This window comes from Augochlora pura, chromosome 5, assembly GCF_028453695.1.
Source record: "Augochlora pura isolate Apur16 chromosome 5, APUR_v2.2.1, whole genome shotgun sequence".
Classification (NCBI taxonomy): domain Eukaryota; kingdom Metazoa; phylum Arthropoda; class Insecta; order Hymenoptera; family Halictidae; genus Augochlora; species Augochlora pura.
In genome coordinates this window covers 1974393-1995863 of record NC_135776.1, presented here as the reverse complement: position 1 = coordinate 1995863, position 21471 = coordinate 1974393, and the positions used below count along the sequence as shown (strand labels likewise).

At 40.3% G+C, this 21471-nt stretch overlaps 4 protein-coding genes across 5 annotated transcripts; 3 read left to right on the top strand and 1 right to left on the bottom strand.

Annotated features, from left to right (window-relative positions):
* Positions 1 to 1804: 1804 nt before the first annotated feature.
* On the bottom strand, positions 1805 to 4711 carry LOC144469900 (putative lipid scramblase CLPTM1). Its single transcript, XM_078180626.1, has 6 exons — positions 4340 to 4711; positions 3411 to 3974; positions 3226 to 3340; positions 2944 to 3147; positions 2734 to 2871; positions 1805 to 2643 (listed from the first exon to the last, which is right to left on the bottom strand). Exons 1-6 carry the CDS (start codon positions 4454 to 4456, stop codon positions 1883 to 1885), a joined length of 1899 nt encoding a protein of 632 aa, XP_078036752.1. The 5' UTR covers positions 4457 to 4711; the 3' UTR covers positions 1805 to 1882.
* Positions 4712 to 4795: 84 nt separating this feature from the next.
* On the top strand, positions 4796 to 7083 carry Caf1-105 (chromatin assembly factor 1, p105 subunit). The gene is made up of 6 exons (XM_078180627.1): positions 4796 to 5234; positions 5325 to 5457; positions 5530 to 5827; positions 5896 to 6159; positions 6230 to 6457; positions 6526 to 7083. The coding sequence occupies exons 1-6, from the start codon at positions 5094 to 5096 to the stop codon at positions 7070 to 7072; spliced, it is 1611 nt and encodes a 536-aa protein (XP_078036753.1). The 5' UTR covers positions 4796 to 5093; the 3' UTR covers positions 7073 to 7083.
* Positions 7084 to 7447: 364 nt separating this feature from the next.
* LOC144469902 (tubulin alpha-1 chain) lies at positions 7448 to 11199 on the top strand. The gene is given in 13 exon segments (XM_078180628.1): positions 7448 to 7579; positions 8994 to 9216; positions 9316 to 9420; positions 9487 to 9585; positions 9588 to 9682; positions 9755 to 9779; positions 9782 to 9846; positions 9953 to 9989; positions 9992 to 10102; positions 10105 to 10136; positions 10219 to 10467; positions 10585 to 10748; positions 10831 to 11199. Coding segments are annotated over 13 exon segments (1335 nt in total). The 5' UTR covers positions 7448 to 7576; the 3' UTR covers positions 10958 to 11199.
* A 427-nt stretch (positions 11200 to 11626) lies between these two features.
* On the top strand, positions 11627 to 15192 carry Ddx1 (ATP-dependent RNA helicase Ddx1). Of its 2 annotated transcripts, XM_078180921.1 has the most exons (11): positions 11627 to 11783; positions 11869 to 11920; positions 12008 to 12198; positions 12261 to 12460; positions 12538 to 13008; positions 13080 to 13249; positions 13393 to 13742; positions 13815 to 14108; positions 14201 to 14418; positions 14502 to 14622; positions 14697 to 15192. In XM_078180921.1, the coding sequence occupies exons 1-11, from the start codon at positions 11768 to 11770 to the stop codon at positions 14813 to 14815; spliced, it is 2202 nt and encodes a 733-aa protein (XP_078037047.1). In that variant the 5' UTR covers positions 11627 to 11767; the 3' UTR covers positions 14816 to 15192. The 2 variants fall into 2 exon arrangements, with proteins under 2 accessions (XP_078037047.1, XP_078037046.1); XM_078180920.1 differs by lacking the exon at positions 11627 to 11783 and having other exon boundaries at positions 11850 to 11920.
* The last annotated feature ends 6279 nt before the right edge of the window (positions 15193 to 21471 follow it).

The following is a 21471-nucleotide window of genomic DNA, read 5'->3' as shown; positions in this document are numbered from 1 at the left end:
AGTGTGTTTGCATAAAATACATATATCGTCGCTTCCTGTTCAAGTTATTTAGCCAAATATTTCATACGTGTACGCGTATAATTTGGATGATTTTTCATTTTATTTTGTTATTTTCGCATGAATAGGGAATCGTATTTATTTTGAAGTATTATCTAAATATTGAAATAAACTTTATATTTGTTCAATATCGTGCAAGACGATAACAATTACAAAGCATTCAAATTAAAAAAAGTTAAACACAAATGTTGGAACCTAAGCACGGTGACAACAATTTCCTAAAAGAATAGACGAGATTTTTTTGGAGCTCGTACTAAACTTATCCTGATAATTTATTTACCTGATGCAACGTACACTGAGATCCTTGATTAGAGAAATGTCAATATTTTTGCAAGGCTTTTTCATTGGACTAAATATCAAAACCAAAAGAATAGTCGTTTTTATCACGAGTGACACATAAAAACGTTCAACATTCATCGATAATGAATTCTGTTCCTAATCGTGGCATGCCACGTGGCAGAGGCCATTCCGGCGGTAACCGCCGAGCAGCCCGCGACGCTCGCAGAGCATACAATAGGTACAACGACCAACAGCAGTTGGCAGATTGGAGCTTTGAACCAGCACCATATAATCCCAAGCGCGAGGTCAACCGGAAACCAACTACCCGGACGAAGACCTTTAAAGAGAAGAACACTCCCGCGCCAAGACGGGACGTACCACCCCAGGACGTGAAGCCAAGCACCGTAGAAGACAGTATGCGTGATGAGCCGATGTATGACATAGGTCCACATTCATCTTTAGTACCAGAGAGGGACTATTTTTGTTAGAATTTTGAATTCTCTGGCCTGATCCCACTGGTCAATGAGACCTACGAGAAAATGCGCGCTGTAGATCCGCGCTTACATGAACGGCTACCACTATCAATGTTCACGCATGCAATGGCTACCCACGTTAACCTGGTAGTTGCGGAAATCGCAAGGAAAGCAGGGCAAAACATCCTGAACGAGAGGACCGATTTGAGAGAAATTCTATCTGACTATCAAGTAATCCCGCAGCCAATAGTTGATTACATATCACACGTTACTGATGTAGTAACGCAAGATGGCAAGGAGGTTCGACTGAACTTACCAGAAGTAATTATACCACAAGGACCGTTTGAACGTGACGGCCGACTCATACCAAGTGGCAGTTTTGGCGAGTTAACAGTTCAGAACCACAATGCATACGAATGTTACATTTCACCTTATGTAACATCAGCTCGGGTATTAGCTTCTCAGAACAATGAAGCAGATTATAGTCCACTGCCTGAAGGAACAATACCAGGCCAATTACGACCAAATCACAATCTGCTTGGCTTCGAGCCCATAGATATACAAAATCAGGGAGCTCAGTCGAGATTGCACGGAATTGAGTTTCCAAATGATGACACGGTCGAAGGTAGATATAGGTATTGTCCTCTACTGCACAATAGAGTGTATACCGTTCTAGCTGAAATGAAGGATAGATTTAAAATGCTAGAGCGAAGACGAGAGCAAAATCCTCAAGGACTTAACACTATACAACCGATACAAAGGAAGATAACGAATACTAATCTAACATTCGTTGAATCGGTAGGTCCTGTTAACGATGCGACTACTCCACTGTACTCTAGGACGGTCAATGTCTATAGCTTTGGAGCTCAGGGTTCAGCAACAGCAAACCAGTCAAATATTGAGTGTTTCCACCGAAGAAGAATAATTGATACATACATACACACACACACAGTTATATCAAATTTACCGAGTAACAGTAAATGCGTGTAGATATATCCTTTGGTACTAATAAGTTTATTAATTTCAGATAAAGTTCGAATAATATAATCAACGCTAACATTATGTACCAGATGTTAATCGTTCTTTTTAGTCACCTTATCTTTCGAACGATCCTTAATAGCTTTTTGTTTTTTATCGGTTGTTATCTTTGCTTCCATCTCACCCGAGAAACCGAATTCGTTTACTCTGGTGTGATCGGTTTTGTATATCCATCTTTGGTACAAAAATATGAAGAAAATTATGTCGTCACGGAAGCAGCTAATTCTATATAGTGTTGGCATCTTGATAACGAATGCGAAAATGTCATCGATGAAAGTGTTTAAAAATTTGTAAGACATCATACGCCATGGAAGATGCGCCACGCTCTTTAATTTATAATTAATAAATAATTGAGGTGTCATCATAATGAATCCGAACGTTAATAAAAACCCGTAAAGCATATTAAGGACCCAAGAATACCATCCTTTGTGTTCTAAATACATTAATGAATAAATTGCGTATCCCGCTAGAAGAGGATACAGAGCCCATGATAAATATCTGAAAGCGAGTCTGTCGTATTCTTTCGTGGAAGATTCTACGTACGAACCTTTATCGTGGAAACTGATTGTTGGAAAGACACCGAGAATTTTCGAGTTTCTATTTACGCTAATATCTACCACCTTATTAATTTTCCACGCTTCTATACATAAGCCTATTACGCAACTGATTCGTACGACTGTATTTGTTTCGTTATCAAGGACATACAGTAACACGACCAATGATTGGAACACATTGAAGAATACTGATCGAACTGACAAACCCTCCAAAGAGTTACGATTGTTCCAGAATTGGATATCTGAAAAATATTAAATAACAATAGAATACAACGTGAATTCAAACTTAATTGAAACTATATATATATATTCGTGAAAAGATTGCACCTTACCATTTTTAAATGCTAAGAATTCAAATACACTGTGTAATGTTGATACAATGATAGTCAGTCCCAACAAATACGGATTGGTATCCAATAATGTTTCTTTCATGGTGTCTTGATCATTTTCATCTTCATCTGTTGTTTCACCTGTGAAAAAATCCTCGAAATTAATATTTTTTAATTTACGTTTCTACTATTATTAAAAACATTTTAACATACCCATAAACATGGATGTCCATTTATCTCTCATTGTTGGAGCCGAGTAAATTTGCCACTTAAACAACGACAGAGGTTGATAGTTTAATTTAAGTTCGAGTTCATTTATAGTGTCATTTATAGGCTGATAGTCCCTTTGCATATTCCAAAAGTCATTCAAATATATTACAGGCTTATAAAACATCCCTTCGGATGAGAATTTGATATCTGCAAAGCAAATACAAGTGTAATAGACATACAATATCAATCCGAATTTTTATATACTCTATTATTTAATGAGCTCACAACTATCTAATGGTGATGGAACTTGACCATACTCCCAGTGAGTTTGATCAGTTACCAAGTTGATAGTTAAATTAGGATGCCAATGGGACACAAGTTGATTCATTGATTCAGCTTTCTGTAACAAACATTAATATATATTCGGTCAAACTGCAATATTTATCTATAAATTTTACAATTATACTAACCTCGATTTCTTCTCTGATGGCAGCAGTTTCCCCAGTCAACAAATTATGCTTTTTCTGATATTTTACCTTTTTAAGTTTATTCAACATTTTTTTAGAATACGACATATTTTCTCCGGCATAACGATTCTTCCCTGCTTTTGGATTAGGAGACATTCCACTTTTTGTAACATACACATGAAGATATATATTCCCATTGTTCTTTACATGATACGATGGAATAAATTTATATTCTAAATATCTCTGGCCATCTTTATTTGGTCCGCTATACCAATCTCCGTATACTAATCCTCGTTCTTTCCATACTAATGTTCTCGGAACGTCAAACTGATCGATATTCTCGTGTTCCGATAAAAAAACATGTAAATCTAATAGTGCTCCATTTTCAAACACGTTTACAGCATGTACAGGTGTATGATTAACAGTATTGGCTTGAGGACGTCTAAACAAATAGCTAATGAAGTATATAATGAGGCAACGAATGATCAATGTCTTTATAATTCCAAAAAAAGATTCAAGTCTTGAAGGCTGATATATTGTCCTTTGCTCTTCCGTTTCTGCGTTTACCTGCACAACAAATACCAATATTAAACAATTTTGCAAGAACGAATTTTTGTTTGAGAACATGCGTCATCGTCATCATTGTCGTCGTCATCTTTGAATAGAACAGGTTGCCGTGATTACTTATATCACGTTTGCCATGCCATTAAATAACCGTGGACATGCTATCGAGTGAATTTACGAATTGAACAAATGATGCGTTCGATTGAAATTTCCGTTAACGAGATTTCATCGAAGTGAGACACACGAACTAGGAAACGACGATGATTGCATGCATCAATTTTATCGAATAATACACGACAAATGTTTGTCATAAAGAGATTTGAGCATCAAACAGAAAATATGTATAAAACAATGTATAATTCACACACATCTCTCTCCTCAGTGGTTTCCGTATTAACTAGCTCGCCGTTTTGTTGATTTTCATCCATATTTTCGTTAACATTTAGTTCCTTGCGATCTTGACTATCATTTTCTCCGCTCACCATTTTTCCCTTGGAATTGTTTCGGTTCAGGTGTATCCTCTGCGCGTTTTCAGAGGGAGTCACATAGAACCGGATGTTCGATGTTCGATACACGTCTTGAATTGTACGTATTTCATGACAATGAACTTGAAATGCTTTTGAATCACTATGTACAAATGATTACTGTGCTGATCAAAAATTTTCCACGATTGTTCTTACATTTAATTATTAAACCTTGCGTCAAGCAATTATTTTGAAAGTACCTTTACCAACATTATTGACGATACCTTTGATACGCGGTTCTACGTAATAATACGAATAACCTTAACTTCCATTAAGTACTTATGTAACTTTGTTTCACATCATTCATTATCGTGTCTCATCTTTGTTATTGTATTTTTATTTATACAAACATTATTAAATTAATGTCTCGCTATTAATTTCTCTAGGAATATATTAAGGAAACCATTTATTAGATTCAATTTGAACTCGAATTTAATTAGGACACGGATCGGTTTAGTTGACTACGATTGGATTTGAAAAATTGACATGTTTGGCGGGAATCATATGACAGCTTGAAGGTTAGACGCTGTCGGTCCCCGTTCGATGTTATTTTACCGTTGTCTTATTTGATCGTCGTTTGTATTTTTTAATTGACATTATGTGGTGCACAACTCCTGAAATTTCATGGCACAATCGTGATCCAGTCCTGAGCATCGACGTGCAGGCTGGTATTTACGAAACATCGAAAGGCGAAATATTCTATCGTGTTGCTACCGGCGGTGCGGATTCACATGTTTTGGTAATGTTCGAAAGACAATTTTCCTACGAATATTATTCACGATTCTCGCGATATAAAATTAATTGTCCGATCGTGTTTTACTTTCGACAGATATGGTATTTGATGACAAACGAAACCGGTGGGGCGGTCGTAAAATGCATAGCAGATTTAGAACGGCATCAAAAGGCGGTGAATGTCGTCAGATTCTCGCCTTCGAAAGAGATTTTAGCCTCTGGAGACGATGGTTTGTATTTACACGTTTCATCTAATTCATTACAAAATTCACGAGGATCTAATTTTATTCGTTTGCTGTTAGAGTCAACCATTATCTTATGGAAACGGAAAGAAGACTGCGAGTTTCATGTTACTTCCGAGGAGGATACAGAGCAGTGGACTTCTTGGAAGGTATTGAGAGGACATTTAGAAGATGTTTATGACATCAGTTGGTCCCCAGATTCTAACATGATGGTCTCGGGTTCTGTAGATAATACAGCTATCCTATGGGACATTCATAAAGGACGTTCCATAGCCATATTGCCTGAACACAAAGGCTTCGTGCAAGGAGTGTCGTGGGATCCTTGTAATCAGTATATATGCACAATAAGCACAGACAGGTATGTTGTCAGTTTCTGCAGAAATGTATATTGATATCTTTTCCATTTATAACGTACTATGTTTTCAGGATATGCCGACTATTTGATATAATTACAAAGAAGATAGTGCAGAAGGTTTACAAAGCCAAGATTCCAACACCTCCGAATTATCCATTGAAAGACAAAAGAGTAAGACTGTTTTATGACGATACATTTAAGTCTTTCTTTAGAAGATTAACATTTTCTTTGGATGGACAATTAATTATTGTACCATCCGGTATAATAGAACCGTTAGAAACTGCAGAGAGGATAGCCAATGCGACCGTAGTCTTCTCAAGACATGATCTAAAAACGTGAGTATAATTTGTAATATATTGTACCATTTTCATGCTTAAAGAATTTAACGAATGATTCCACTTTTAGGCCTATCATGCTTCTACCCTCTTTGGATGAAAGCACCATAGCTGTAAGGTGTTGTCCTATATATTTTGAGTTGCAAAAGAATGGTCCGGTTCCTATGATAACGCTGCCGTATAGAATAGTGTTTGCCGTTGCTACACAGCATTCTGTGTTGATATACGACACTCAACAGGTATCGCCGATCGCTGTGATATCGAATATACATTACACAAGATTAACCGACGTTTCATGGTGAGAATAACGATTACGATTACCCGGATCCAAATTTCGATCCGTTTCTATAATATTATACTTTGCAGGTCGAGCGACGGTAGAGTACTGGTGGCGTCGTCAACGGATGGTTATTGCTCTATTATACACTTCCAAAAGGGAGAACTCGGCGTAGAGTATAAAGATGAGAACAAAATCCCGGCGAAATGCGTTGAGAGTAGTGATGCAAAAGTGCTTTTCGATTCAAATAATACCGCGAACACTCCCAAACGCTTGTCTTCCATCGACGTAGATAACAGCGCAATGGATATTGATATCTCGGTTTGCGAGAAATTCCACGATTCTAGCAAGAGTCCAATCAAGACTCCAGAGAAAAGTCCAAAAAACAAGGAGTCGGACAAAAGTGATGTATCAGGCAATATTACAAAACAAGAAGTGGACGACGGACTCGAGAACGAAGAGACCGAGGACATTGAATTAGTTTACTGCGAAGATAGTGCTAGCAAAACTGTTACTACGAAAATTAATGTAAAAACTACGCCGAAAAAACTAAATGCTCCACCGATCGCTCTTGTTAAAGTCCCGCGTAGAGTGCAATTGATAACTCTGTCGAGCCCAAAAGGGAATAAAAAATAGAAATGCCGAATTAACACAGTAAATGGCAAATCTTGCATACAATGTGGATGTTATTTTTATACTATATCGTTTTTATTATATTTTATAATAAATTGTATATCGAAGTCGGAACGATCGACTTCTATTTTACTATTTGTACAACGTTGAGAGATCAAACATGCTTTAAAGAGTTTAAAACAATTTGAAAAGTTTATTTTTACGAAGAACAATTCCGTCGGTCGTATTACTGTATCGAATTGTTTTATGTTAGTGGGAGGAGCGTGCCTGTCTGCCTTTAGAAGCGTAATCTCCATATATATACATATACACACAATATCTATGTACATGAACACTAATTCGCTGGAATGCTATAGCTTCGGGTTTGTCACCTGCGAAGCTTGTACTGGTATTATATACTTGCGAGCATTAATATGGCGTATCGCAGTGATCTGACTGTCCGCTGATACAGACAGTGGTCGCATCGCGGTACGTCCTGACACGCTTTCTATCCTCACATCAGCAACGATGGTGAGTGAATTCACTAATAAATAATACTCATCGCACGTACAGCAATTTCTTAGAAATATCGTTTGAACTATGTTTGTGATCCTTACGGATAATATATGGTTATAGAATTAATTATTTTACGACGTGACGCGCGACATTATTTGCAAGTTGTACAATTTAAAATTTCATTCGTCGTGTTATGATTACTGTAATAATCGCTCGACAAAATTGGTTCAACAATATTGTCGTAGATAATTGACATCGGCGAACTAATGCTTTTACGACGACGGTTAATACCCCCCGGTAATAGTTCTTAAATTACATGGTTCAAGAAGGTATAGCCAAGGCGCCGCGTATAAAATACACAGGCACCGTGTGCTTCTAGCACAATCGACCGATCAAAGAACTGTCGATAATGAGACGTGCGCAAGATTGGAACGTGAGATCTTTCAGACTTTTCAGTACAATAAAACACAAGAAAACTATCCGAAGACTCGCTTAATTCTTCCACATCGGTGAACTGAACGCGACTTTCAAAAACCTGTCGATTAGCTAATAAGAACTTAGCAGTCGATCAGGAGATTAAATTGTTCGAGGGATTCGGAGATAAAAGCGTTGGTTCTAAAAACCAGAAAACGACAACTCTCTCGAAGAAAGTTGCGAAACGGCGCCCCATTCGAAAATTCATATCCGCGCGACTTCGAGAAATGTTATTTATCGCGAAATCATGCCACGCACTCGTCGGTGTTCGATCAAGCTGCTATGGTTACAGTGTGTCAACCTGTATAAAATCGATTTTTCGCGCGGCACGTTCTAAAGGACGTGATATATCGAAAAGTCTGTAGGACAATCGGTGTCTATGCGCAACAGCGGGCCGGCCAGGAGATGCCGCGCGATAGGCAATACCCGTAGCTAGAGCGCGGCCATAACGATGAGACGTTTCATTTTAGGGCGAACGGCTGAATTATTAATCGAAGACATTGGCAGGTCAAGGTAGCAAAGCTTAGCGACTCGCTGACAGGCGTAATAACGCTTCACGTCGACAAGATATCAACATGTCAGTCCGCGATCGTTCCCTGCCCGGTGACTTCGGGACGCGCAAGACTTCTCCTTTCGACTACCGCCAAAGAAAACCAGCCAATAAAACGAAAAACAATTTGTCCGTTTCTCCTCCGATATCTGTTACACTGTTTGGCAATCGCGTCGAAAGGAGACCCGAAAAGTTTTCCGACCGGGAAAGAAAACAGCCCTCCCGGCAGTGAACCATATATTTTATTTCCCCCGACCGTTTACGCAAAGAATTCAAGCTGGAGGAATTAGACAATATTCGGATCGCGAAGATGGTACTATTCCTTAGGAGTTAATCGGAGTTCGGTGAACGATTAATTATTTTATTATTATCATTATTATTATTATTATTTGCGAATGATTGCAGCGGGAGTGTATATCCATCCATATCGGGCAGGCGGGGGTGCAGATGGGTAACGCCTGTTGGGAACTGTATTGTTTGGAGCATGGGATCCAGCCGGATGGACAAATGCCCAGCGACAGCACCGTGGGCTACGGGGAGGACTCGTTTAACACGTTTTTCTCCGAAACGGGCAACGGCAAACACGTACCGAGGGCTGTTTTTGTCGACCTCGAGCCGACAGTCGTAGGCGAGTTCTTTTCTGTCTATCGAATGGGTCGCGCATTATTTCCCCTCGAGCACGCGAATCGAACCACGTAGCAACTAAAAAAACTTCATGGCATTTCAGACGAAGTACGAACGGGCACGTACAGGCAATTGTTCCATCCGGAGCAGTTGATCACCGGAAAAGAGGACGCCGCGAACAATTACGCGCGAGGGCATTACACGATAGGTACGCGTCACCGACCCTTTACCATTCGATGTAAAGGAACGCGATGAAATCGATGGTCATTAACAGGAAAGGAGATCGTGGACATCACGTTGGACCGGATCCGTAGGCTGACGGATCGATGCAGAGGCCTGCAAGGATTTTTAATCTTCCATTCGTTCGGCGGGGGACCGGCTCCGGATTCTCCAGTTTGTTGATGGAAAGATTGTCCGCGGAGTACCCGAAGAAAAGCAAACTGACCTTCAGCATCTATCCGGCGCCGCAGGTAACGGAACGGTGGAGTACCTTCGGCGCGAACGATCATTCAACATAATAAATGTTATTTCCATTTGTACAGGTATCGACCGCCGTCGTGGAACCGTACAAGCGATTCTTTACACACACCCGACCCTAGAACATTGCGAAGTGGCCTTCATAGTTGACAATCAAGTTTGTACATTCGTTCGAGGTCTTTCCTCTGACTATTCTAATTTTAAACACCGCGGACAACGATTGTCGCGCTTGTTCGATTAATAAATTATCGTTTTTTTTGCAGGCGATTTACGAACTGTGCAGACGAAATCTGAACATCGACAGCCGACCTACACGAATCTAAACCGTTTGATCGGCCAGATAGTGTCCTCCATCACGGCAAGCCTGCGATTCGACGGAGCTCTCAACGTAGATCTCACGGAATTCCAAACGAACTGGTGCCCTATCCGCGAATTCATTTCCCTCTGGTGAGTTCTCTGTGGTTCGGTGCTAACTGGAGGAGATGTTTCTATGCTTCGTTTAATTGACATTATTGTTTGCGTCGATCAGGCAACGTACGCGCCTGTCATATCTGCCGAGAAAGCCGGTCACGAAAGGATCACGGTATCAGAGATCACGAACTCCTGCTTCGAACCTAATCACCAGATGGTGAACTGCGACCCTCGCAGGGGAAAGTACATGGCCGTCTGCATGCTGTACAGGGGAGACGTGGTTCCCAAGGATGTGAACGCGGCGATCGCCATGATCAAGAAGCAGAAGCACGTTCAGTTCGTCGAATGGTGTCCCACTGGTTTCAAGGTGGTTACAAGCGAAGCATCTTCGGTCTAGACTAAATTTTTAGACGGTTCTCTATGACCGCTGTAAGGTCTGATGGCTTGCCGTTCTTAAATCCTAGTTCTAATTTGCATTGCACAGGTGGGGATTAATTATCAACCGCCCACCATCGTACCAGGGGGAGATCTTGCTAGAGTAGAAAGGGCAGTGTGCTGTCTTTGCAACACCACAGCCATAGTAGATGCCTGGGCCAGGATCGATCATAAATTCGATCTCATGTACGCGAAGAGGGCATTCGTTCATTGGTAATATTTGAATCTTCGTTTATTCTGCGAAGACGCAGACGTAATTTCGTCCTCTTGAAAATCTAAAAATTGTTATATGTAGGTTTGTCGGCGAAGGTATGGAAGAGGGAGAGTTTGCAGAAGCCAGAGAAGATTTGGCCGCTTTGGAATTAGATTACCGCGAGGTGCAGGAAGACGCTGCCAACACCGAAGACGAAGAGGAATATTAAAACGTCACCGTCGAATAATTGCGACCTACGAGAATAACGTGTTGTTCGCAGCGTATGATGAAACAAGATCGGTGATCAGAAACTGCCTTATTTTACAGTGAAATCGCGTGTCTTTACACTCCATTTTCTCTTCTCTACATCTACCGAATAATTGATTGATTATTACTATGGTGTTGGCGTTTATATATAATAGTTACGATGTAATACACTGAATTAATATGAAATAAAACAGTGTTTAACGAATGATATATCAGTTGAATTTATTTGCTGATCCCATCCTCTCATTCCTATTCCTAATTCAACTTGCAAGTTCCAAAATGCTTCGGATGATTCTCCATTGCCTTAAACTACTTAGTAAGTGTATGAGGAAAAAAGAGAGAAGGCCTGTCGAATTCGGTTGTCTGACTCGTGATTGACTTCTACTACTGGGTAAAAAAGCTACATTGAGTAAAAAGTGCGTTTTAGTTCGCGGGTTCTACCGCAACGCGGCGCTAGTGAGCCACGGTCCATAAATTCACATTTCTGAATGTGAATCTCGCCAAGAACTCGTGGCGCCATCCGTACCAGAAAGCTGAAACTGTTTACTTGGTGCAATCATTGAAATTGATTTTACCGTAAAACAGTGCTGTAGCGCTATAGCGTTTTCGAATCCTTGCATAAAGAGGGAAGCAATTTCCTCAATTGCGTCATATCTACATGGATATGTCAAACTGTGTTAAGTGAACGATCTTTAGGAAAATCTGCCGGACAATTTATTTATCATCATTGACATTATTCGTATTAGGACGAAGACCTTAGCATTTTCTAATAATGGCAGCATTCGAGGGTAATTATTCGCGTCACAGTTTCACAAACTAAGCGTAACGTGTTTTTAACGATGTACCTGGCTTTTATGCATTGTTGTTTTTCAGAAATGGGTGTTTTGTCTGAAATTGCAACAGCAGTTGACGAAATGGAATGGACGTACGCATTATTCTGTATATTATAAAACGATTATGTGAAGATATAAAAGAAATTTCTATTACATTTATCTGGTCGTTCGATTTATAGATTGCCAACAGATGTACAAGCTGAAGCAATACCAATGATATTGGGCGGTGGAGACGTGTTAATGGCTGCAGAAACCGGTAGTGGAAAGACCGGCGCATTTTGTTTACCTGTTTTACAAATAGTATGGGAAACTCTGAAAGACTTTGAATCTGGGAAAGCAACCAGTTCATCGACAATACAGTCACAACCTTGTATGTAGTTTTTTTTGTATCGATAACACCTTACAAACCATTTATTTGTTAATTAATTGCAGCAAAACATTGGTCCCTAAGTTTATTCGATAGAGGCTCAGCATTGGCTGTAACTCCGGATGGTTTGAGATGTCAGAGCCGGGAACAGAAAGAATGGCATGGTTGTAGGGCAAATAAAGGAGTTCAAGGAAATAAGAAGTTCTTTTACGAAGCTACAGTAACCGACGAAGGTCTATGCCGTGTTGGCTGGTCCACGACCCAAGTGAGTATCAAATTTTTTACAGTAATATTTAATTGCATTAGTAAAGAGATTGACTCCGACAACTAATGTATTTTCAGGCTACCTTGGACTTGGGTACAGACAAGAATGGTTTTGGTTTCGGTGGGACTGGAAAGAAATCCAATGCGAAACAATTTAGTGATTATGGCGAGGCTTTCGGCATGCACGACGTGATTGGGTGTTACCTAGATTTATTAAAGGGTGAAATAAGTTACACAAAGAATGGTGTAAATCTAGGTACAGCGTTCACTCTAAACGCGCAACAAAAATCCCAAACATTTTATCCGGCCGTTGTATTAAAGAACGCGGAAATGTCGTTTAATTTTGGAGCACAGCCGTTCAAACACTCGCCTCCTGGCGATTACATAGCTCTCGCTTCTGCTAGCAAAGAATTTGTAAAAGAAAATCCATTGAACAGCAGCAGTAGCAGAAACAAGGACGATGGTAAACCAAAGTGTAATGCTCCTCAAGCCATAATCATAGAACCATCTAGAGAACTTGCTGAACAAACCTTTAATCAAATTCAAAAAGTATGTCAGCATTGAATAATGATAAATAATATCTTCTCGAAGATATGTATTAAATACTACTTAAATTTTAGTTTAAGAAATATTTGAAAGATCCTATAATCAAGGAATTATTAGTTATCGGCGGAGTCAGCGTCAAAGAGCAGATATCCGTATTGAATTCTGGTGTAGATATAGTAGTTGGAACACCGGGGCGTCTAGAAGACTTGATACAAGGCGGCTACTTATCACTCACTCATTGCAGGTAGTCATATTAGCGATACGAGATATAAAAGTATCGATTAAATTATAATGTATAATAAGAACTTAATCATTAAGTAGTAACACTACAGTTATCACAATAAGCAAGCAGGTATTTAGTTATCATTAAATTTCATTCATTTTCAGATTTTTCATTCTGGATGAAGCTGATGGTTTACTGAAGCAAGGTTACACTAGTTTAATCGATCGTCTACACAAACAAATTCCTAAAATTACGTCCGATGGAAAACGACTGCAGATGATAGTGTGTTCAGCCACGTTGCATTCGTTCGATGTGAAAAATATGGCCGGAAGATTGATGCATTTTCCGACTTGGGTGGATTTGAAAGGCGAAGATGCAGTGCCTGAGACAGTGCACCATGTTGTAGTAACAGTGGACCCTCAGAAAGACAAGTCCTGGCACAATTTGAGGCAACACATACCAACCGATGGTGTTCACATTAAAGACAACATAAGACCCGGTGGCAACACTCCAGGTAAAGCGTAAGCCGAAGAATATTCGAATTTCTTGTTCGTGTTTAAGAATCGTAGATGAAATTGATTTACAGAGACATTGTCGGAGGCTGTGAAGATAATGAAGGGAGAGTATTGCATTCGCGCGATCAAGGAACACAATATGGACAGAGCTATAATTTTCTGTAGAACTAAGATAGACTGCGATAACCTGGAACGATATTTGAAGCAGGTTGGAGGAAACCAATTCTCATGCGTTTGTCTTCATGGCGATAGGAAACCTCCGGAACGTAAAGCCAATCTGGAGAAGTTCAAAAAACAGGAGGTGAAGTTCCTAATCTGCACCGACGTTGCAGCCAGAGGACTGGATATCACAGGGTTACCTTTCAGTCTGTACCCACATTTTTCTTCTCATTGTTTTATCTTGCAGAAAGCGAGCTAGAAATTGGTACGATAATTGAACGTGTAAATTTCTTTGTAGTGATCAACATGACCTTGCCCGATGAGAAATCGAACTATGTGCACCGTATAGGGCGGGTTGGAAGGGCCGAGAGAATGGGTCTGGCCATTTCTCTAGTCAGCAAAGTTCCTGAGAAAGTATGGTATCATGGTGAGTGGTGTCACACTCGAGGAAGAAATTGTCAAAACACTTCGCTCACTGATCAGGGTGGTTGTTGCGTCTGGTACAATGAACAGACTGTGAGTAACTACGCTTCTGGGTTTAAAATGTGTCTCTATCTCTTTCCCTTAATGTTTATTAAACTTTGTCCATTCTCCCTTAGTATTTAGCTGATATCGAGGACCATCTGAATGTTACGATACAACAGGTCGATACCGATATAAAGGTTCCCCTGAATGCATTCGACGGGAAGGTCATGTATGGTCAGAAGAGAGCCAACATGGGTATGCGTATTTCTAAATTTTTCTTTCGCAACAATCGATGCCTGTAACGTTATGCAATCTGGTATATTTTACAGGTACGAATTATCAGAATCACGTTCAGCAAATGGCCCCGTACGTGTCGCAATTATCGTCATTGGAATCGAAATCTCAACTGCTATACTTGAAGAGACACATGGCAGTTGGAGCAAACTGATGTATTACCGATTCAAAGTTACCTTTTTCTACAGCAAGATGAATTAGCTAATCAATAAATTGCCAATGTGTTATTTGGCATATGAAAAGTATCGGCGTATTTATAAATAACGTGTACTTCCAAATATAATATATAAGAGGTTCGTTACAAATAATATCAAAATCGTGTTTCTAAGAAGTCGGCTGCCCGGTCCAATCTACCTTCTCGTTTCACAGAAACAGAAATCCATCGATTGTCGTGATTCACTGTAAAAATAACATTCGCGATTATGTATATAAGACATACGGCAAGTGTTTATTGTATCATTATAATCTTGATAATTGTACCATCGCTATTTCAGTTACACAAATGTATAATACAGTGGCCTTGCAGTGTTTGGTTTTTTGTAATTTTTCTTTTTTTTCCTTTTTTCTCTCACAATATCTCGTCTCTCTTCTTTCGGATTCTTTCTTTTCCCATCTTGTTGTATATGTGCATGTGCGCGGCGCACGCGCGCATCTTATGATTTGAATTTTGTATTAGAGTATAATGTATATATATCTATATATTCATATATATATCATATACTCTTAAAATTTACTAAATGACTTTTTTTTCTTTAATTACACATAATAATTTATACACATTTCTCAAAATCAATGGTAAACGGCTAAAGTTATACAGTGTACAAATCATATCATTTCTCTCTCTCTTTCTCTCCCTCTTTCTGCATTCGGGTAAAAGAGCATACGTGCAAACCTCTCCATCTCTTTTCAAATAGTGTGCGCGGTTCGTCGAACCACATATCTGCCTTTAATTATACACTAACTTAATCGATTTAATCAGCATTAGATTCATGAAAACATCTTAATAGTTTCTTGGTTTCTTTTTGTTTTCATCATATTCAGACAGTCATCACAGAATGAGAATGAAATATTTTTCTTCTTACATCGTGTAATCTAAAAACACATTTACAATCTGATTCCTCATTTGCACACATATCTCACACAGCCACACGCATTCGTTCTCTCTTTCCCTCTCTCTCTCTTCGACGCACAACTTGGCTCACACACACGCGCACGCAGTCGGTTTTTCGACCGCATTAACTCGGCGTATCATATTTATATATAAATATATAAATATTTATATATATATACGATATTAATTTATTTTTTTATTCATGTATTATTATGTCTATTAATTTATCATATACACTATACGTCCACCCCACGGATTCTCTCTTTTAAATAGCCTCGGCGCGACTAAACGATCCGATCAATACTCGTTCGCCTATTACTCTCCTTCTAATTAAACGCATTCCTCTACCTTTCTTTCTCTCCCCCTCCCCTCTCTTTCTCTCTCTCTCTCTCTCGTTTGATTGCATCGTACGCAACGTGACAGCGTGTGTGTTGTCTTCTAGTTATTGTGCATTTTGGGAACATTCTAAGTCTCTTCGGTAATGAAATAAACGAAAGAACAGAAAAGAAAGGAGATTAAAAGGAAAAAGAAAAAAAAGGAAACAGAACGAAGTATACGTCGAACTTTCTTCGAGACCGTGGGGTGGACAACATTAATTCTCATTTCCTAACAGAGTTTCTGTTATTATTGTTAATTATTATTCATTTACATCACGTATAGATCTCCTCCTCTATACTGTCTTGATCTTTCCCACCATTTCCTAAACGCGTCGTTCGTCCTTGCTAATTTTCGCGTTATTAGCTCGGTCGTTTTTGCCTTCTCTTTCTTTTGATAATAGATTCACCCCTCTCTCCCTCTCACATTCTCTCTTTACAGTCATTTGCTAAACATATTTCCTAAGTGACACGCAACAACGAGTTTCTTATGATCTATTTAATGGGGGAGAGAGAACCACGGGCCTGGGTAGAGGACGTTTAATTAATTGACGAGCCGAAGAGAGAGAGAGGGAAGAAGGAAGCGAGAGAGAGAGAGAGAGAGAAACAAAGAGAATTGTCCTCTCTCTCTCTCTTTAGAGTGAACCTATGGTTATTTCGCTTGTTCATTCCAGCATTTCCGAGTGACTTCCGATCGGCCATCTCTCTCAGCATCCGCTGGCCTCCAGAGATCACCTCTGTGCGGCAGCCACTTTGTCGCGCGTTAATTTGCCTCTGTGTGTCTCTTGAACCTGCGGTAATTTTTCATTGTTCAGATATACAGTTGTTACTAACAAAAAAACAACCTTTATATATCCATCCACCGGATCGATTGTTAATTTAACAAATAAAGTTTGGATCGAAGTCGGTTGCGGACATTATCTACGGTAACAGCAGCAGCAGTGCGCGTGCAGTGTTTCTATTCGATTCTCACCACAGGAACAACGGTTCTTTCGAACTCGACGAAAACGACGATGACGCGGGATTAATTGACGCGACGCGGATCCGTCGGCGCTGACCTTCGACCTCCGACGAAAACACGGAGAACCAACGGAAACGATCGATAGACGATACCCTACGCAGCGTTGAGAAAGGCACGATCCACAATCGGGAGATGGACCGGAATCATCGACGATTCCGGATGTTACAGATCAAAGTTAACGATAGAAATGGAACTTATCGCGTAGTCCGAAATTCTGCGAGGACCGAGTGAAAAAGTGTTAACGTAATGGTAATCGTGTCGCGCGCTTGGTCGCTGCAAGAGCAATTAAAACATTCAAACTTTTCTATTGAACGGATAATAAAACGGATAATATCTCGAGCCTGATCGTTTTAGAACGCGACGAGAGCATCACGCGAGCACACGATTACAACGACAGCGATCAAACGATGTATGACGATAATGACGATGAATGACGATGATCGACGAGCTACGATGACACGATTGCGTTCGTCTCCGCGCCAATAAAACCCGACCGTGTAAAAACAATCTCCTTTTCTCATTATTTTCATCAAATAACAGTATAACGTTAAGGCGGTCACAATAAATGACTTTCTATCCTCAACGTAAACGCGAACACGGCGTGCGTATACTGGTAGCTTTCGATTAATCAATCGAACATGTCGCGATTTTCTGTACTTCACTACCCCCCCCCCCCCCCCCATCTCTCTCTTTCTCTCGAGCAGCGAACACAGAAACCGATGTTTCGTACGAAATCGTGTATCGATCACCGTGCGTCTACACACGAACTTGCTTTCTTTTCTTCTGTATTTACAAACCAAAATAACAATAATAATTACTTGCACCGCTCAGCGCTTTCACATGTACATATTCACATGTTTTTTTTGGTACAATGTCCGTAATGATTCGAGGAAAGAAAAACTTGTGCGATTGGCGTAAATACACCACGGATCCTTACGTGTTAATCCACGCGATAATTGGACCGCGGACTTTTCTGCAATGTTCGAGTTTAGAGGGAAATTTCCAAGGAAAAGTTATAGTCTGCAGAAGAATTCGCGGTACGGTATAATCGTGGCCACGCAAATCGTTCGCGATTCTAATCTTTGACACCGCAAAGATGCAAACGCATATTTTCTGCTGTCCCGGTGACATAATCACAAATTTCTTCGAGGGAATTGCACTTTGTGGCGTCCGAATCTTTAAAGAATTTTTACCGCGTCAGGAGACAGCGGTCCTCGAGTAGAAGCGTTTATGGTAGAATAGGCGAACGATTTGACGCGTCGTTGCAACTCTGAACGCGCTGTATCGTGCTTCCGATTGGAAATCGGTGCGCGTTAATTCATCGCGGAAGAAGCCCTCGGAGGAGAGAGAAACGAAAAGTAAAACGTGTGTAAGAATGTTCGCGAGGATACCGAGGGTACACCATATATACCCGACCGCACGCGCGCTGGCATAATCGAGAAACTATGGTGTCCCGTATGTACCTCGCGAACATTTTTGTCGCATCCACGCAGCTGAAAATAAAGGTCGATTTGTTTAACGGGCGATTATTTTTAGCTGGTTGGCCGAGTCGAGTTTTGCGTCGGAAAACCTACGCGACACCCTATATATATATGTTTGTGCTAGGTGAACAATTAAATTCACGGAAGTTTCATCGACAGTTATTAATTCCGCCTTACATGGATGCCAAATACTTTTCTCTCTCCGCCTCCTTTGTCACTTCCACCCGCTCTATCTCGCGTGTTACACAAGTTGCACAGTAAAAATAACACTTCGCAATGCGTATAAATACCGTAATTTGTTTTTACGAACTATGGCTTGCCGGTTATGTGATTAGTTTACGATAGGGATATACATATAGATGTACGCACACGGGCCCCGTTACACATTGATATTACACGAGAGTACATTTACGAAGGTGGGCGGGCTCGTGTTCGAGAAATATGGAATCCGTCGACGTACGATTCTCGAGGATGATCACACGTTTATACCGGTTTGTTGTATGGTTGTTGTTCGATTTCTGCCGACCGGGAAACCACACGAGTCTCTCTCTCTTCTCCAGAGAATTTAGGATCTTCTTCTGTTTCCAGCGCGAACGAAAAGACCGACAGAGAAAATTAATGAACGGAAAACGTACTGAAAAGAATAAAAGAGAACCTGTTGCGCATTCTGCTCGACGAATGTACAATTTACGAAATAAAATAGATATATATATATATAATATATGTTTGTGTATGTATATACTGTACAAACGACTGTATTCTCCTGTCCTCGCTTCACATATTTTTAGTCGAAGAAAATTGTGCCCATCTCTGGTCTAAAACGTGAACTCAGGAAACGCAACAGCTTGGATCGTTAATCGAGTCGAGGAACGTTCCATGAGCACGTACAGTCTTTCTCTCATATCTCGCATAAATCATTCAACCAACAGATCATTATCGCTAAGTCACATCCTTTATGCGTGTTTTCGTTTCCGCAGGATTTCCTAAAAAAATAAAAGTAAGTGCCGCGAAGCAAGAGCGAAACCGATATCCCGATAAATAAATTTGCACGTGCCGCACAATGATCTGCGGTCCAATGATTTTCGTCGGTGCATCAAAGTGCGAGCTCCAAAAAGAAGCTGATTCGAATCGCTGAACATCAGACGGCTCTAATTACACAATGTTTTCAGAGAGGAGATCTTTGCGCGTTTCTATGTTATAAATTGCTGTGTTCGATATCTGCGGCACAGTGGATTACAGGACTTTTCTAGATCGTTGATTCAGTGAAATCTTAACGCAGTTTTTTTTTCGGTGCACCAGTGTACGCAAGCGTTTCGAGAGACAATTGAGAATGAAAGAGCATTCTTTGTAGGAAACGTCTGGAGCAGGATGATAACAGAGGGATAGCGATACCATCGGAATACCTGGCATTTTTTGTCGCTACTCGTTTTACAGTTTCTCGATTTCCATGTGAGGAAAACAGATGTCACGCCTGTGATCTATCGATTCGCGGTTCGATCCAGCAGCTTTACGGCGCCGGTCCAAGTTTCGCGTGTGCGCACAGCGAGAGAACAAAGTGCTACGCCAGAAATGTTAATTAAACAGAACTTAGCTAACAAAACGTTTATCATTTTTAATACTCGAAACACTATAAGCTCTGAAAATTAATAGACTGCGGATCCTTGTGCAGTTACAGTTCACAGAAAAGAATGAAAAGAAATTAATAAAATAAAGATCACAATATAGCGCAACTTTACAAGATACCGATAAATTGATCTCCGCGATTTGCACCAAGGATCTTCGGTCCAAACAGTGTCGCATAAAGTACAGAATTTGCTCCCCCATGCAGGGAGTAATATAGAGGTGGACCAGTGCTTCTTTCTCTCGGTGTAAGTACCGGAAACGATTCGGCTAAAGTGCCCGAGCACTCTGTCCTCGGTGGATTTCTGTCGGAAACGACACGGTTGCGCATCGAATGTTCAAGGGAAAGTTTGATGAGAGATTTGTCATATACAGGGTGTCCAAACGGCGTGCGTCGGGAATGAATCGAATTCGCGGAGACACGGTGCGAGACACGCGGGACAATGGGATGATTACTCCACGGACCCTTTTATCAGCACGTTAACCAGTTCTCTCATTAACCATGAGGAAACAAAGCTCCGTTTAGCAACGGATCACCGCGCGAATCCCTCATCGTCCAAAATTTGTACACGTTTCGATCATCGTAGTCGCTTTATTACTTTTATATAGTCATGTATATACTTCTTCCCCCGGGACACGAAAAAGCATCGTTCGGAAAAAACGAGAGACGCGGGATACTTTACATTACGAAGTCGAATAAATAAGCAACATATTACACCTCTGTATGTTTTATAACATTTACATTGACATACTTTGATTGTAAAGTTTGGAGCCTAAACGCTAGTCAAAAAGTGTACGTGTAAAACGAATCTTTTGTTTCTCTTCTTTTCTTTCCTTCTCACCTTCTCTCATTCACACACAAAGAGTTATACGTACAAATACATACATGGATTCTCTCACCGTCTCTCTCTCTCTCGCTCTCTCTCTCTCTCTCAACGTGGCACATCTCTTGCACAGTTCAGGATTTAAATACGTGAACGTTATCCTACGACGACAGTGTGATTGGTTGGTTGTTGTTCTGGTTTTATCTGTTGGTTTGTCCGTAAGAATGCATATGCGCGCGCGCGCCCGCGTGCATGTGTTTAGCGCGCGCGTGTTTCTAAGTACACGAATCGAACGTATTCTCGAAAAATTGAAAAAAGGAAACGAAGAAGAAGAAGAAGAAGAAGAAGAATCGGTGAAAACGATAATTGTAAGTGAGAG